General features: G+C 40.4%; 1 protein-coding gene across 1 annotated transcript in view; it reads right to left on the reverse strand.

Moving 5' to 3' along the window:
* The window catches only part of CTNNA1 (catenin alpha 1), a 122800-nt gene that overhangs the window by 89892 nt on the left and 14751 nt on the right, over positions 1-18157 (reverse strand). The window contains exons 2-7 of the mRNA XM_055811816.1: positions 16505-16611; positions 14043-14238; positions 7127-7293; positions 6231-6350; positions 3949-4215; positions 1088-1291 (exon numbers count right to left, since the gene is read on the reverse strand). Coding sequence (XP_055667791.1) covers positions 1088-1291; positions 3949-4215; positions 6231-6350; positions 7127-7293; positions 14043-14238; positions 16505-16609 — 1059 coding nt within the window. The 5' untranslated portion in view covers positions 16610-16611. The remainder of the gene's footprint in view (positions 1-1087; positions 1292-3948; positions 4216-6230; positions 6351-7126; positions 7294-14042; positions 14239-16504; positions 16612-18157) is intronic.

The following is an 18157-nucleotide window of genomic DNA, read 5'->3' on the forward strand; positions in this document are numbered from 1 at the left end:
TCCAAACTATACAACCCTAATCTGCACATGGCAGCCTTTGGACCAGTTCTACTCTACGCTGACATAGTTTTCACCTAAAAGTCTGAAGGTAAGGTACCCACCACAGTAGTGCTCCTCAATAAATTCTACTGTCTAGAAAAAAGGTATTTGAACCAAGTTTCACCTTAAACACGCCAAAAAGCATAAATAAAGATTTCTCTTCATCCCATTAAGATTTTTTCAGCCAATTTTACTTGTGACAGTGCAACAAGCCATGTGGTTTGCTTAAGTTGTTGCTATTTCTGCAACTTTATTTCTGAAATCAACTTCAGCAGTACTTAAGTTTAAAGACTAGATACGGTCTAAATCCTATGATATCCCAACCTAACCTCTCAACACAGTGAGAGCTATTCAGATTAAAACCCACTGGGATAAGAACACAGAGGCAACAGAGGGCAGAGAAGTCCAGCATTATATCATGCTTCTGCATTTGAGGGTATCTTATCCGCATGACATGACACTCCAACCATAGAAACATTCTTAGGCTTCAAATACTGTGTGGATGTTAAATGCTTAAACACTGGGGGGGGGGGGGGGGGGAAAAATGCTCGGAGTCCAATATTTACACCACACTGTTCTCAGGATTTCTTACTAAATATTTAAGTTCATACATCACCTCTACTCAAACTGAGTAGCAACAGTAATTAAACTCTACTCTGAGAATCTATGCCTGTAGTTAAAGAGATGACAGTTAAGCTTCTCGAGCTTCAACAGAAGTGAAGTTGCACTACTTTTTCCATACAAGTTGAATTTCTATGCAAACCAGTATTAACAGTCATTAAATAAAAACAGTGCTGAAGGGTTAACACTGTGGTGACAATAGTTGCCTGTAAGAAGACTAGAGATCAATTTTAAGGTAAGTATCATTGACAATTTAGGTATATTTGAACCTGCCTCTTGACCAACCTTTCAGGCCTACTGGTTACTGCTCAATTTCTGTTCAGGAACTGAACAAACCAGCTTCAAGACACACAGCTTCAATTCCACATTTTAGATTATCACACTGAGCTAAAACCACACAACCTAAAACGGAACGGAAGATACTCACATTCCCCATGTATTCTGAAAGTAGATCCTGCAAGGCCTGTCGCACTGCATTACACTCGGCAACTATACGTTCCCGTCGGTCATCACGTGTGCAGGATGAATCAGCCATCAGGGCTGCTCCGCTAATGATGCTCTCCAGGCGCTCTTCCAGGGAAGGCCTAAAACGTTCTTCACTGAAGGTCGATGGATCCACGATAATTTGTTTCTAGTAAAATAAAGGTTTTAGAAATTAGTAATCAGACCAAGCAGTAAAGTACTGGTTAAGTCATCAAGACAACAAACATTTACAGCAAACCCCTGATCACACATAAAAGGCAAACACCACACAATTTTGGCACCAAGGATGATTTTCATGAGTAGTTTTGTAAAATTACTAAAAGGTTCCCCAGCAGATTACATTGCTAGTCATTTCTTGTGCTGCTTTGACAGCTAAACAAAACTTGGCCACAGGAAGCCTTGTTACATGAATGGCAAAAATCAAATGTGCCAGCACAAATAAGGTTCAAAATACAGAACTCTTCTTAACTACATGTCAATCTGGACAGGCCTTCGCTAGTTAACTTGTCAGATATAATTATCCCATCATGAACAAAAGAAACCACAAGGAAAACAAACATCCAAAATTAGCCCTACATACATAGTAATCTGTTGTCCTCATTTATCCAGTCTTTCTTCTCTTCACCGCTATGTAGGTAAATACAACAGCATTTTCAAAAATTCTTAATGTGAAACATCAACACGAATGTTTCAAACAGCACAGAAATCAATTTCTTCATGGCAGAAAACCATCACAGGTTTATCTTGACAAAGTATTAGTAAGCACAGCTCATACTGAGACTTAAGGCTGAAACAGCACTACTGACACAAGGGGTCCTGCACCACCACCCCTACAAGTTCACCAGGAAGCCACAGGGTAGTATTTATCACTTTATAAGTACTTTCAGGTGATTTATTTAAACAGGTTTGCAATTTATTAAGGAAAAATTATTCAGCTATTTCAAGGTTTGATAGTTTGTTTCGGGTTTGGGTGGGTTTTCTTCCCACTATGGAGGTGGGAGGGGAGGACATTGCTGACTCTGTAAGAAGAGGCCCCAAATTTTTTGAAATGGAAATTTTCGCAGTCAGTTCATGTGCCAGCTAACCTCAACAGCAATGTCACCACCACTACTTCTTCTGCCAGCCAGCACATTTTGTCTCCCTACAGAGTAACCACGCAGCCTTCACAGTAGGATTAGAACATGGCATGTGTTCTCCAACATGCTCCTCATTTTTCCTGAAACTTTCAGCTGTGCAAATAATACAATAGTAGTATGCTACAACTCCAGAACTGCACCATCAGAACCAGAAATAATAATTATCTTGTTATCTTCTGGTAGTCATTTAATATTTTGCCATCACGGTAAAACACGTTGGAGTATTTGGGGGCATTTGTGTGCAAAACCTCTATTACAAGAGCACAAGAATACTCAAACATTAACAGGAAATGAAGTGCAGGGATAACATCTGCCAAGACCTGAACACATTTGTTTTGTCAGTCTCCTTTGGCAGGAATGAGACGACAAAGCTATTGCACACAACATGCATTGAAGCTGGCCTGCTGAATGAGCCCTGCTGCTATTAGAGAGCCTCACAAAGCGGAACTAAAAGCTTAAAAGCTCCATGTGAACCGCAGCACTCAAGTCTCCGGCCATATATTAGAGGGTTCATATAGTAAAATATGGCCATATATCAGAAATCACATTAAATGGTTTGAGCTAGATAAGCCAATCCATGAACCTGAACTGAATTGTTTCTTCAGTCCTGCGTACCCCAGTCAGTCCTTAACACTGTGTACTGTTAGAGGACCTGCCTTCCCTTCCCAGATACCTGCTCAAACCTGCAATCCCTCGGGTGCTGACCTGGGGCACGCTCTTAAGGTCTATGTAGCTGAATATACAAATAATGGAACTCAAGAGAAGCTGATTTGAAGCTGAAATCGTAGTCACAAAGATTAAGACAACCATGACATCCTCTTGTTACCTAAGGGATCACATTGAAAGGCTTCACACTGGGCACCGCGAGAACTCAACTAGTACTTTATCCTGGTAGAAGAAACCTGGCAGAGAAAGTAGGGGAGGAACAGGAGTGGTAAGAGCAAAAAGGAGAAGGTGAGCAATATCTGGCAAAACCAAAATGTATTAAACACCTTTTGAATGATAGCTTTGCAATATTAAATAAAGTTTTAGAGGTAAGTTAGTGCCAAGGTGTTTAAAATTCAGAGGCTGAATCAGTGGTACACACAGAACACTGGCTTCAAAAGGGAAGTGTTCTCAGTAAAAATGCATGGCTATCCTCAGCAACTTACTGAATGCAAGATAAAGAATATGACAGATCAGTACAACACATCAGTGTGAAATGACTTCATCCCTAACCCAAGATCATATTAAGCTTCCCACTTCAAGTTCCTCTCAATAGGCAGTTTGGGCAATTCCAAATACATTATTCACTTTTAATAAGTCACTTCTGTCATCTACAAGAATGCATTACATAAATATATTATGAAATAATCAATTTCAAATAAACCAAGGGCTTACATCTAACATAGCAGTAGGCTAACTGCTATTTCAGAGCTAGTTTAACTTGACAGCCTTCAATCAACAAGAACCACATATGTAACTTTCTATATTCCATCAATCCTAGTTCGGAAAAACACTTTTTAAAAAAATTAAAGCCTACTTTACCAGGGACTTGCTGTATTTCAGTAGAAAATGATCTTTCAGGCAATATGAATAAAACCAGGCTGTTGCTAGTAAATCAGGTGAACAAACACAAAAGCTGAAGTTACTTTTTTTTTTTTATTAACATAAAGGGTTCAAAACTTACATCAAAGTTGTTCAGAGCATAAGCCAGCTCTCCACCTCCACCCTGCTGCTGGGCAGCATCATCTGATGCAGTTGCTTGAGCTGCATTTGAGATGCCCGTCACTGCCTGCTGAAGCTGTTTGTAGATCAAGTCCCTGTTAGCTTTGTAAGCAGCTACATCAGGGTGCTGCAGACAGGCCTGGGACGCCGTATAAAGAATGGGAACGTTCTTCTGCAGAATTCCTCTGGCTGCTGCCATTTGATCACGGTGACCCACATCTTTCAATTCCTATTAGGAAAATTAAAAAAAAAAAAAAAAAAGCATTTGAGAATATTCCTCACACTTAACATCCATACATTGGCTGCTGGGATTTTCAAAAGACAGGCAGGTTCTTTGCCTAGTATGCTCAAATCTGTCTTCTGATTGAGTACCCTTATTCTTAAGGGCTCAATTAATGTCAAAACACAACAATTTTATAAAAGACAAAAAAAAAAAAAAAATAAAGATAAGTACTGTAGGGCAATCCACAACTCTGCAATTCAAAAATCTGAGGTTGGATTTGTGCTCTTCTCCACAGTACAGGACTAGCATTTCGGAAGCTGGTAAAACCTGTAATTCAGGAAGATACAGAAGCTGTGAGCACAGATTTTTCTCCCCACTCCCTCCAGTTTACATCTGAAAAAAAAAAACCCCACAAAAGAAACTTAAATCCTCAAAATGAAATACCTTACATTTTTAGATAAACTAAGGACCAAGCTAATTTTTAACTATCAAATTAACAAGAAGCTTTCTCTGCAATACTTCCTGCTCTTGCACATGAGAAGCAAGATCCTCTTTAAACTCCTAGACTCACAACCAGACTGTTTTCTTTAATCACACCTTGAAGATGGAGTTTACTTTCCTCAAGAGACTAAGGTACTTAATTTTAGAAGAACAAGTATATCATCTCATTCAACTTCTTGTTCACTTCCAATGAGACGAAATTAATCCAATGACTGTAATTACCACTAATTTAAGATTAGCGAGCAAGTCCATATGTCTTTTCCCCAACACTCACTGGTACAATTCTCTAAAGCACTATCACCTCCATTATGGAATAGAAGCAGTATGATTAGATAAAGCTTCTGAGTCCAGCACAAGCCGTAAGTTTATAAAAGGAAGAATGAACACAGTTATTAGCAGCATCGTAAATTTCAAGTTACCTCTTAAATCTAATGAAGAAGTGATGAAAATTAAGACTGCCTTACTGAGAAAAATGGGAAAAAAAATATCTGACAGACTCTTCAAAATGAATGGATAATATGCAACCTTTAAGATACACACTAAGCAGGGAGGGCACTCCAAGCAGGCTTACAGATTTACAGATTTAGTATAGCCACTTCCCATAGCGTGAAACAATCCATCACAAAGCAGTTTAAGAACATTTATTGCATTGCCATCACAACCGTACTCCCATTTACTGCAATCAGATTTCAGATACATAACCAACTGGCAATCCATTTTAGACTGTACCCAATGTTTTTTCAAAGAAGAATCTATGCAAAAAAAGCAAGCAGTGTCAGGAGGTGTGTAAGCAGTTTTGATTTGTACCTATCAGCAGAACAAACAAACAAAAAATGCTCTACAAAACTATGGTATTTCTGATAAATGGGACTGCCCACACTCCTGCTTCCTTTTGAAAACTTACCTACACAAGAATGAGTCACAACAGTGCTGTTGAACAGAACAAATTTTACACACAATTTAAACACAAGCTATCCAAACACAGAACATACACATAACAAACAGGATTTTAAACCCCTCCTCAAATGGGCATTTCAGTGCAAGACTAATCAGCATCCTCACTCACTTTCTTGGAAAGGGTTTTAATTCTGTGCCCAGCCATGGCTTTGCTCCCTGTTTAACCGCACACATCAGTCCATACGTGTGAACTACAGAGGCAGTGTGGTCTAGCGTGCATCAGGCACCGAGTGATATCTCAGTTCTCTTACCCACACCTGCACTGCTTCAAAATGGGAAGTGCAAGGGTTGGGAAGCAGCATGAGGTACTAAAGCATTAACATAAACAAATGCTACTAGAACAAATTCCATCAGAAGCACTACACTACAGCTGAGCAGACTTTCTGCTTACAGGCAAGCTCAAATGTCCTAAACACAGCTGAGTACAAAGTACTTGGCAATAAAAATACAGTAAAAAAAAATATATTAGCAGCAACAGGTACTGCCTAAGAGCAGCAGGGCTGCCTTATTATTTTGAAAAAGAAAAAGAAGGAACAACATACAGAAGAAAGACATCACTATACCTGTTGTCTTTTGGCTGCCATTATGTTAAGCTTGTCAACTTCTGGTTTGAGGGCTTTGTACTGGATACCCAAATCCTGCTCTGTGCCAGCATTTCTTAGTTTCAAGATACCTTCTTCCACCTAAAAGAATATATAATCACATATTTTTCCAGGTAATACAGTCCACAGTTGAGGAAGTAATTCAGAACGTACTTCACAGCAGCCAAGAGAAAGCAATCTTTCTCTCCCCCCTTTTCTCTTCTGGGGAGAGATACTTCAAAGGTTAGTACTACTCAAGGCTTAGCTACTGCTTCATAGTCACCAGCTACTAGAGACAGCCAAGTGCACACATTTGAAAAGTATGAAGGAGCCCAGGGCCCTGGCAGTAGCCATTGAAGGGCATGAGGAGAGTCCTCAAAGCCCTGATGCAAAAGCAGGCCCAGTATCAAACCTCATTTCATTTCAGATTCTGAACAAACCACCCACCCACACTTTTGCTTGTGGGAAGAAAAGGCTTCCTCAAATCTCCACATTCATTTTATTTAGTCTACCAAGGCTACTCATCCCTAGTAGCTACAAGGGAGTACTTGTTATAAAAAAGCCAAATTATTTCTTTAAGATGAAAAAGCCGGTTATCACCTGCAGTTGCAGACGATAGCACATTTAGCTTCAATACTAGAAGTCCAGAATGAAGTGCAACACAATGTCAAAAACTACTGACATCGAGTGTAAAAACAAGTGACAAAATACCCATTGCACATGTCAGGAAAACCCCTAAAAGCCTCCCTGCTCCAGAAGTGAGCTGCTGACAGTGCATACACCAGGGTCAGCACACATGTGTGAAACAACCCACTTGACAGAGCATGCCCGGTGTGCCAGGCACAGCAAAGTGAAACCGCAGAAAGAACTACACTTACTACTTTAAGTTGAACGAGCAGCTTGTAGACATCTGCCATGTCAGCCAAAATCAGCAGTCGGGTAACAGCAGAAAGGAGGGCACGTGCCGCACGGACCATGTTTCCTCGTTTCACGGAGGAGCAGGGGTCATCTGCAAACTCTCCTGAAGCGCTCTTCATCAAGTCACCTGCACAAGGGGAGAAGATGACTTTAACGTCACACAGCATTTCTTAAGGGGCTGTAAGGATTCCCGGGCAAGCCAATCTAAGTCTCGAAAACAAAACGTGTTTGCTTAAACACAGCCCGCAATCAAGATTGCATATAGCTACCCTTAAATACGGTTATCACACGGTATCGGGGTATAGGGGCTTGTGCAGGGAAAAAGTGCTGGGAAATAACGCTTTGGTCCTTACTTCCAACTGTACAGGTGTTTTAACGTGCCAGAATCCTCTAGAGAAGCGAATTCAGCATGCCTTCGCTATTACATGCAGGACTGCAGTTATTTCACAAACTACAATGCTTTCAAAGCTTCAGCAAAAGCTTTGATTTGTGTGCGTGTAGGAGTTAAGCACTAAGCAGCAGAAAGTACTGTAAACACACAAGGAAACGCCACAGCCCATGGGACTGTAAACAACTCGGAGCGATGACCTGGCTGGATATGCCCTGGTTTGCATTCAAAGCAAGGCACCGCTTAGTAAAATGCTTCAACATTTCATAGCCTGTGGGTCTGCATCTGGTGCAGGAGGAAAGAATTTGGGTTTCAGATGGTAACAATGCAATTGGTTAACTATGAAAAGCAAAAGGCATTTTACACAGCTAGAGAAATTCCTCCAGAAGGCATTTGGAAAGCACAAAAGTAATGTCTGCATATAGTCACAGGAGTAAATTTGGGCTATCTCCCCCCCTTTCTGAGGCAGCATTTTGCTTCTAGTACCACGGTTCCTACATAGCAGTAAGTTTTGGAATCCACATTATTATTCTTGGATCTCTTTGCATTTCAGAAACATTTGGTGAACAGCTAGGATTTAGTTCAGAAAATGCTAGGTACTCAAGGCCAAAGATTTGCAGGCAGCTGGAGGTGGCCAGAAAGCAGACAAACTGTGCTATAACCAACTGCTGTGTCAGAGGCTTCCCGAACCTGTATGAAAAAGCATCCGTATGGCCAGATGCCAGACAAAAACAGCACATCTGCAATAAGAAGAGAACCATGAATAGTGCTTCACCAGTGAAAGCTGACAGTGATTCCCATCATGCCCACTACCAAACAAGTAGCAAGATTTGCACTAAAATCTTAAGATGATGGAGCATCATCATCCTGCCGCTGGCATGCCTGCCTGCTCCCACAGCTAGGCAACCAGTGCAGCATATCCCCAGTATAGGGGATGTTTCAATTTTAACAACTTTTATATATATATATATATACACACTATTATTTTAACTACTCAAGAATACCTACAACTGGAGAGCCTGGGGTTAACCATCCACATACTTACCATTAAGCAATCAATATCTTGCCCTGGAAGATCTTCTAGCATCCAAGCACTCCACACCTTCATAGCTAAATACAGCCCAAACACAGCTGCCAGCCTGTCCAAGCAACTTCAACAAAATATTCAATTTTGTTCAAATGCTCACTCCTATGTAACACCCTTCCATCATCTTAAATAATACAACATCTCAAGATAAAAAATATGCTACTGCAGTACTGCGACATATGAAAGCTTCTGTCCAAGTACAGACCACCTATAAATATCAATCAAAAGCTATCCTTTACTCAACTTGTTGAGAAACATAACTCATTATTTTAACAAGTGTTAAAAGCCTCAGACTTCCAGATGGGTGAAAGACATCTCCAATGCTGAGAAACTGCAACCAGCCACGTGATTATAAAACCCCTACATAGCCGACAACCCTTTATTCCTTCTGGAAGAAGCTAATAATAGCGAAATTAATATCACCACCACAAGTATGAAATCCATGAACAATATCAGCATTTAAGGATACATGCCAGAACCAAAATTCACTACCAAATATTTCCTCCTTGATTTACTTATATGCAAAATTCCCACATTTCCAACTCCCAAAAGAGAAGAATGTTGTTTTATTTTCCATTTAAAATAACTTAAGAGAGTTGGCCACTCACTTCATCTGAAGCCCAGAAACTGCTAGCAAGTCTAAAAACCATAATTATCCTCTACTCATCTCTTAAATTGCAATCTTAGAAGCCAGTCCTGAAATAAAATGCTATTCCTTTTTACTTTAAAGGGAGACTTTAAAAGATTTAGTGAATTTCAAACAGCTTGTCAGGGTGTCAAAAAATAACCAGCTTCCCAGAATTAAAGGAAGATTATATTTAAAGTTGTTGCATATATATATTTTTTTTTCCTTGCAAATTAAAGCAAGCTGGCTTTCAGACTTTTTTTTACAAAGAAAAAGCAACAAGGGGTAGGGTTTTTTTGCTAGATTCAAAGGGGAACTCTGCCCTGGCCTAAATATGCAGTTAATGCATTATGTTGCACATTAGTGGTTCAAGTTGGATCCAGCATAATCTTATTTTCAAATCTGAACCATAGGTAACACAGCAAGTTTGAGAGCAGGATTTCAAGAGTTAAAGAAATACACTGCAGAAGAGTCAGACAGGCTCAGATTATACAGCTGGTACAAATTCTTATATGAGTAATCTGTTTTTCCAATATAGCCGTAGATTTTCACTAGATATTACAAGGGGAAGATAATAAAACAGAGTCGAGAACAGAAGAGGCAACAGTAGCCATACTATGATCTTGTCAATAAAGCACTAAGAATTCAATTAAATCTAATGGAACAAAGCCCATTTCAGAAATAGTAAGATTTTAGTCCATCAAAAGAAAATTACCATTTTCTAGTCTCATTCCCACCATGCCCACAGGGCCTGACAGCACATTCAGACAGCGCTATTAATCCTCCTCAGCAGCACGGTACACGATGACCATGACAGAGAAGGCTTTCTTGATATGAACACTGAAGGAACGGGAAAGCAGTAGAGAAGACAGGCAAGCCAAGGCAGGGAAGACCTAGGACACACAGAGGCATCGATGCTTTTTTCCCCCCAAGCTAGAATAACCTTGTACCCTTCAGCATCTTCCAATACAAAGCCTGTCTCCGGGCTGCTTTGCCAGCAGCATTACAAATACAAAGAGTGCCACCAGGCCATAGCTCTCTACCTGCTCAGAACACCCTTACCACAGTTCCCTAGAGATTCCCTATTCCCCACTGAAGTGTGAAATCAAGAGTTTCTACTCTTCTGGATACTGAAGCCCTATCTTGCCTCTCATGCCACCTTCAGTGTCCACCAGATCATCACAACCGGCTGCCCTTGCTTTCTACCATAAAGGACAAGGCCCTGTATCTCCTTTTGCCCTATCAATGTAGGAGTCTATACATAAAACAACAAAAGCTTCTGTTGATCTCGTCTTCAATTAAATCCATATACTGCTTACAATATTCCTACTGTTTGCCATGAGCCATCTCAGAGCTCTCTTCGGTTATGGCTTTTCAAAAAAATCTCGAGTCCTTCACTGGAAGATTACTTCTAATACAAGTGGTACACTCCTCAAATGTGCTTCTTGCAGGAAAACAACTGAGAACTCTTTACATCCTTCCAAGAAATTAAGCTAACTGGTCACAACAGAATTTAAAAGTTGGGATTTTCCAAGAAGAATGTGGTGTTCAACGTGAAATTATTCTGCAGCTGGCTTCCTTCTGTTCCTTGGAAATCCTTACGCCATGTATCTCGTGTGAAGTACAGTTGAAAAAACAATAAACAATGTTTTACCCTTTCACAGTTTGCCTCCCTGTTCAGTTCTGGAGAAAGCTTCACTTGGAAACGCAGGGTGGGGAGACCTCATGCTGAATTGGCAGGTTCACTCCCCTGCATTTGCAACCATGAATCATGATCAAAGTCCACAGGATTCACAAGACCATAAATCTATTCTCTTGCCTCAAACCCTATGCACAGGCTTAAGCTTTTTAATTTCAAACTTCAATTTTTGGTCTTCTATGTACAATTACCATAGGAAGAAACACAGCAGTAAGAGTGTAGCTGATACCCTGGATCCTCACCTAGCATACAGATACACAGAGGCGGTGAGCTATGGTCATCAGTACTCCAGGGAAACGGGAACAGCCTGGTCAGCCTGACCTGAAAGGAATTTCCTTCTTGACCCCAAAGTTTTCAGCCTGCCTCAGTGCCAAGCACCTGGGTAAGAAACCGCTTCAGTTCTAAACCACCTCCCAACAGCACCAGAAGAGCTGACCATTTCAACGTACAGTCTTCATACTTCATAAGAAGGTAATTATAGTGGGGGGAATAAAGACTGGGCAAGACCAGTATCGCCCCTTCTATTACCCAGCAAAACTTCAATGTCAGAAATTAAATGTAACACACACTGTAAGGAACGCTGAAATCTAAGACGTTCACATCAGACATTTTCGCAGTACTAAGTCTTTTCTACAACCACTGCAAGATGTATTCCGAAAAACTTCTGTGCTTTGTCTCCGCTATTCTGTCCAAAGTTTTATTTGAAGAAGTTTCACTAGAGTAAGTCAAAAGTCCAAAGCTTTAAAAGGCCAGAAATCTTGCTTTAGGATATTTCATGAACTTGTTTAATATTTAAAGCAAGTTTTAATTTATTCTTCCATTGTAAAAAAATCAGGAAGACTTTGAAGATCCACTTATATTGATTTAGTATGTATCCATACTATCCTTCATTCTAAATAGCTCTTTTCACTTCTTTGTTTTTACCCCCAACAAATGGGATTTTATGAACAAGCATGCTCACTAAAACTGTGTACCCTCTCAATCATCTTCTCGCTAGGCTAAAAAAAAAAATTTAATTTTCTCTGATGAGACAAGTTATCTATTGTCCTAATCATCTTCATAACCTCTGTCTACATTCATTCATCTTTTTTTATTATGGTAACTAAACTGCTCCCTGCTCTAAACAGAGGCATTATTAATTCTATTTTCCTGTCTTCTGCTGAAGATAAATTGTGCTACGCATCCATAATCTCACTGCTGCCATCAGACATGCGGATGCTGCCAGTTGAGGATCACCCTACTGCTGACCGTCACTCAGATCCCCCTCCCTGCTTCTGCAACTCCATTGCAAAAGGCAGATAAAGGCACCAACAGCTGGAAGTTTTGCTAAGCACACACACAGGCTTGGCGTTACACTTCCCTCATTTTTCCAGTTCATGAATTCAACTGGTCTACCACCATACTGGAAACACTTCTGAAGCACACAGACTGTATACAAACATGTACATTGAGAGTCTGTATCTCCTTGCTGTTTTTAGCACTACTGAACTGCAATCATCCCCGGGTGTTGGCAGCAATAAGCCTTCCCTCTGTTCTACCTCATTTTTCACCATTTACTTCCGATTTCCTCAAGGGTTTTTTTCGTTTTTAATTTCCTTACAGAAAGTTGCTCTGCTAAACCTGACTGAACACAGGCACCACGACTGGGCACAGGCTTTTATCCCCAGTCGTGCTGCCCCAGCAACCCAGACACACTGCGGCTGCATCCCCACAAACAGTGGTGGGCACCACTTGTACTCAGGCAGATCACTCAAGCCTAATCATCACCCACTCAGCTTCAGAAAAAACCAGATACTGCGATCCTCTCTATGCACCAGATTTCATGCAAGCTGCAAACAGTAAAAAGGGAGGAAGAAGTGAAATGACATAAAGGTGGGAAGTTATTTCACTCCAGCACCTCTCTGCTAGGAACTCCACCTCCTCTGTCACAGATCAGCAGAGCAAGGAGGTTTTGGCATCAAATCTATGTGTAGTCTCAAAATCAAGCAGGGGTCAAGAAACAAGTGAAAGGGTCATACTGAAGGTTTTTATATCTGTCTCTCCTTCCTACCAGCTTACCACTGTACACACAACTACAAATTCAGCTAATGGAACTTCTCAATCCTGCAGACCGGGTACAGCTCCCTCGCTCACTAGTATTACTAAGAGGCATTTGAAGGTACTCACAGATGAGCTCTGACTCTCAGTTCCGAGCAGCAATCAAGCAAGCACAAGGAATTAAAGGCTTCAAGACAAAGGGGTCTCTTTTGCTGTTGTTTGTTGTTGTTAAATTAAGCCAATTCAATTAGCCCCTTATATTGCAGCCTTCTTGCATTGATCTTTCTTTGGTCCATCAACCAGGCTCATCCAGAACTTAGAACCATTTTCAACTAATATTTCATCACTGTGCAACTTCAGCTACAAATAAGTAATTAATGCTAATGAGTTTTCTTTTTTTGCAGCAGCAGCAGCAGCCGTCACCATTAAGACCAGTTGACTGGGTTTCACTGAAGCATAGAAAGGCTCATGACTGGAAGAATGATAGATGATTTATGAGCAACAATATTTACTAGTGCATATTTTACAGTAATCCAGCTCCATAGGCTTTTCTTGCAGGTCTTCTCCAAGAAAGTAAAACAGAAAATTATAAAAATCAACACTAGATGTGGGGGAGGAAGCCTGGAATATTTAGTCAAGGTCTTCACATTCTGTTTGTTAGTTTACATTTTGCATATTTGAGACACCCAGCTCTGTCAAGTCAACACTCAGCTCTTCCTCCTACAATGCTGTTTTGTATACATTCAAATATTGAAGAAGTTATTGACATATTTGAGATGTAGTTCCATAACACGGGCAGTGGGGGAGGGGCTCTTCATAGAATCAGCCCTTCTCCTCTTCCCAGTCTTTACTTGGGACATCAGATTTCCAGATCCACACAGTTCATATCATTCCTCAAGGAAGCCAACAAGACAAGCCAAGAATCTATGCAAGCAGAGAGGCACAGAGTCATTTGAAATAACAGCAAAAGGGAAATGGGAACAGTTCTACTTACTCTGAAAACCCATAATTTTAGAAGCTATCAGATATATAGCTCTTACCTTGCTTACGAACATCTTCCACAGCTGCTACCAGCTCCTCCTTAAGGAACTGGCTCTCTTTTGCAATTTTGTCTCCTTTCTCCAGGAAATTCTCTGTTGCTTGTTCAACTGAAGCAGCCAAAACATGGGCCTTTTTAGAACGCCCTCGTTTTTTATTAGAGGGTCCTTTGTTGCTAGTGTTAACCAATGTTGTCACCTAAAGGCATAGATGGAGGGGAAAAAAACCAGAAAACATGAAAGAAATCAGAAGTTTATCAATTTGACAGCAAGGCCATGTGGTTTTTTTCTAAACAGCATATTGCTAATGCTTGCACTACTGCCAGCTCCAAAGGTTAAACTCATGAACAAGTGGTTTTCACGTCTCCTTAAACACTATCATGCTTCTTGATTTCTTAGATGAGCATTATTAATTCAGCTAAACTGCTTGGAGATTTTTCTTATCAGCAGCAAACCTGAAAATTTGATTTTAAGAATCGAGATCTATTCGTATTTTTGATAAACTGCAATCTCAGTAACAGGCCAGAGCTATCTGGCACCACATAAAAAGAAACCAAGCTGGGGATAATTAGTTTGGAATAGCTCTCCAGGCATAAGACCCCAAAAAAGGTTGAAACCATTATGTACAGAAATCTAGCAACACAGTATCTTTTCAGTCAAAAAAGGCACTACAGCCAATGGAAGCTCTTTATTTCCCCAAAACAACCAAAACTGAAGGCTCACAATCCTCCTGCAATCAACAAATATTTCTAAGTTTCATGTTTTAGACTAAAACCCTGCTAGGAGCTCGTCACAAGCAGCCAGATGACCACCAAATACTCCGTTAGCTTAGGATCAGGATCCATCTTCTTCAATCAAATGCAGACAAATGTCAAAATCCACGCACACTTTCCCATTTGCCTTTTGTATCCCCCTCTTCTTTTTGTTAAGTCTAGGAAAATGCATACAAAGCTGCTTCAGAAGGGCATTAAAATACAATACTAAAAATATTACTACTCTAGAAAGCCCAAGGACTGCTGACATAAAGGCCCTCAGAGATGAATCCATCTTCTCAGTAAGCTGATTCAGAGAGGGAAAGCCATCAGCTGGGAATACAGCTGCCAGTTAATGGGGAACATTTGTATTGGGTAGTCTCAGTTTACCACGTACTACAAATAGAACAAGTTGCAACAAGGCAACTTACTCTACTTTCCTCTCTGTATTTTGCCAGTCACATCACTCACAAAACTTGGGATTGCCAGTACAGCCTATCGTGCTTCTTGGGGAATAAGTTAGACACTGAACTTGGACAAAAAGGTCCTATAAACAAGTTTGCCAAATTAGGACAATTTCCCTTAAGGGAAAACTCCACCAGTAACTCCAGCTAAAAGCTATCTAACAGAGTATCAGCTGCCCATCTGAATATCTGGAGGAAACAAATGGCAGGTACACACAGCAGCTTGGTGATTAAAGGGTTAACACTGGAAACAGAGCTTGATCGTTGCAGTTTGTGCTTGGCAGCAGTTGTGCCCAGTTCATGCTGACATTTTAAAAATTTCATATTGCACAAAACAAATGCTAAAAAAGATGAGTTAACTGTCTCCAGTGCACCTCCTCTTCCAGACATCCTAGAAAGTCTCTTCCAAGAATCTTCAAAATACCCAATAGGCGTAGCTTACATTACAAGACTTGCTCTAGGTTTCCTACATTCTTCAGTGCATTTCACTGGCAATACACACCATGCAGAAATAAGCTATTATTCACAAAGTCAGCATAAAGCATAGCCAGCAATTAAAACAAAGCACACGTATCTTGTAAAAGATACACTGAAACAGTAACAAATGCATACACCTTGGGCCAAACTCTGTTAGGAGGGGACAGCAATCTATTTACAACACAAGGCTGTTCTAGACAGGTTGCAAACATTGCTCACCACACACTTCACCATTTACCTGAAACTCCTTCCAAAGGGAACACTAAACACAGGTAATCTCAAAGAAAAGAACACACACACCAAAACCCAAACCAAAACCAACCAAATTTATGAGACCCTACTTCTGGCAAGTGCTAATAGCTTCATTGCAAGGGACTTCTGTCGTTCCCAAATACCAGTTTCTATATGATACATAGCACAGCTTTTTAAAGACTCAACAAATAAGCAGCATGCCACCCAGAACACAGGTGAGAAACAGCACAGCAACAACACAACATTAGTTACTAACACACATCTCTGCACTTTAATTGAAATACTGTGTCTTATCAGGCGCTGAAGAAGCAGCGTCTTTCTAGACTCATGCTCAGTAACTCCTACAATAAAACTGAACAAAGAAATCACTTGTACATTCTTTTCCATCCTTAGTTTTGTAGCGGTTTTACTTTTGGGATTTAAGCTTTCAAAGTCACTTAATTGAATTAATACATCAAAACAGGTAATCATCCTTATGGAAGGTTCTTTTGCCCCTTCCCCACCCTTTTTTTTTCCCTACCTGTGTAACAAGAGGTTCAAGTAGTCTTTCAACCGCCAGCGTTCTTATCTCCAAGCTTTTGGGGTCCCATTTGAAGTTAACGTTGCCTGCAGTAACAGCAGTCATTTCTAGAAGAAAAGAGCTACATTAATACCATTCTTTTTTATTATTAATGCTGTATTTTAAAAATAAATTAAAATGAAGGCTGTTATTAAACACACAACATGCCCATCTGGCATAAGGTAAGGTTATACCTGTCTCCAGAAATACCAGTTTTGGTTCAACTGGTGATAGTTTAAAAAAATGGCTTGTTATGCCAATATACAGATATTACCTGTACGTTTTAGCTAGAAAATAAAAACAAAACCTATTTAAAAGCCATAATATTTTATCAAAGCAACAAGACAGGCGATTTTGGTCAGCTCATCAGTGGTTCACAAGCAATGAAAAAAGACCCCACAGGCAATGGGGGCACTGGAAGCTGGAGGCTAAGCAAATAATCCTTTCCCGACTTCTGCTGCCTGCCTCCAGGGCCGGCTGCCCCATGCTCCCAGACCAGCTTTGAGCCAGCCCAAGGTCTTGGAGAAGCAGAAGGGAACACCTTGCCTTCAACAGCACCAGAAAGCTGCCAGGCTTCCCAGCTCCACCACGAGTCACTACCCCCAATGCTTTGTCTAACCAGAAGTCAGGGTCTAAATGAACTCATTCAACCTACCGTTCATCCAATTCACCGTTTGGAAGTACAAAGGTAAAATAGTGAATATAAGCCTTATAAAGCCAGAAAATCCAGCTGGTTCATATTTAACAGCTTATGTATCTACCACACTTCCCCTTAACATTTACATAGGAGGGAAAAGCAGATTTGCATGAAGAGACCTGTTAAAAGCTGTCACTGAGTCGTTCCTTCCCGTTACAGATTTATATCAACATCCCAACGGAACGGCAAATATGGTTATGGGAAAAGTTTAGTGAAACTACTAAAATAGCTCTGCCTTTGAAACCAGTAGTCTAAAAAAAACCAATAAAAATAATGAACTAAAACAGATCACCACATTAACACTGCGATGCTGTACAGCACAAAGGAATAATCAGAACCATAACTTCAGTAAAAAAATTATTTAAAGATTTAAAGTATTTACAGGTCCATAAAACCAGTTCATACCACTTCAGCTTTAATAAATCCCTGCTTTTCCTGGCTTTGGGTTGCCCTCAAAATTCAAGATTAGAATAAACACACATTTGTAACTCTTTGTTTTTAAAAAAGTCAGGAAGATAAATACATTTCCAAAGTCTCCTTTCACCCCTTTTCCTAAGCTGCTGAAGTTGGTTTAAAGCTTATTAGCCAATATTTTTAAATCTTACTGTGGACAGGGCATTGTCTGCACAGCATCTCAGCAGACAGATTGCTCTGGCAGCAGCAGATGTCCCCAAACTGCCAGACAAGCACAAAGTCTCATTATTTTTATGAAGCAGGAGGCAAGATACTAATTTTGGTAACCAGCAATGTTTATGACACATACCAACAACCAACCGTTTTATACCGACACCAACAGTTAAACACGCAGAAACAGCACAGACATGGCTGCTTGTTTCCATTGAAGAACAGAATCTCTCAGGCGCTGGAGAAGCTCAGCCTGAGCACACGTACAGAACCAGGGCTTAGCAGCACCCAGC

This window comes from Falco peregrinus, chromosome 8, assembly GCF_023634155.1.
Source record: "Falco peregrinus isolate bFalPer1 chromosome 8, bFalPer1.pri, whole genome shotgun sequence".
Classification (NCBI taxonomy): Eukaryota; Metazoa; Chordata; class Aves; order Falconiformes; family Falconidae; genus Falco; species Falco peregrinus.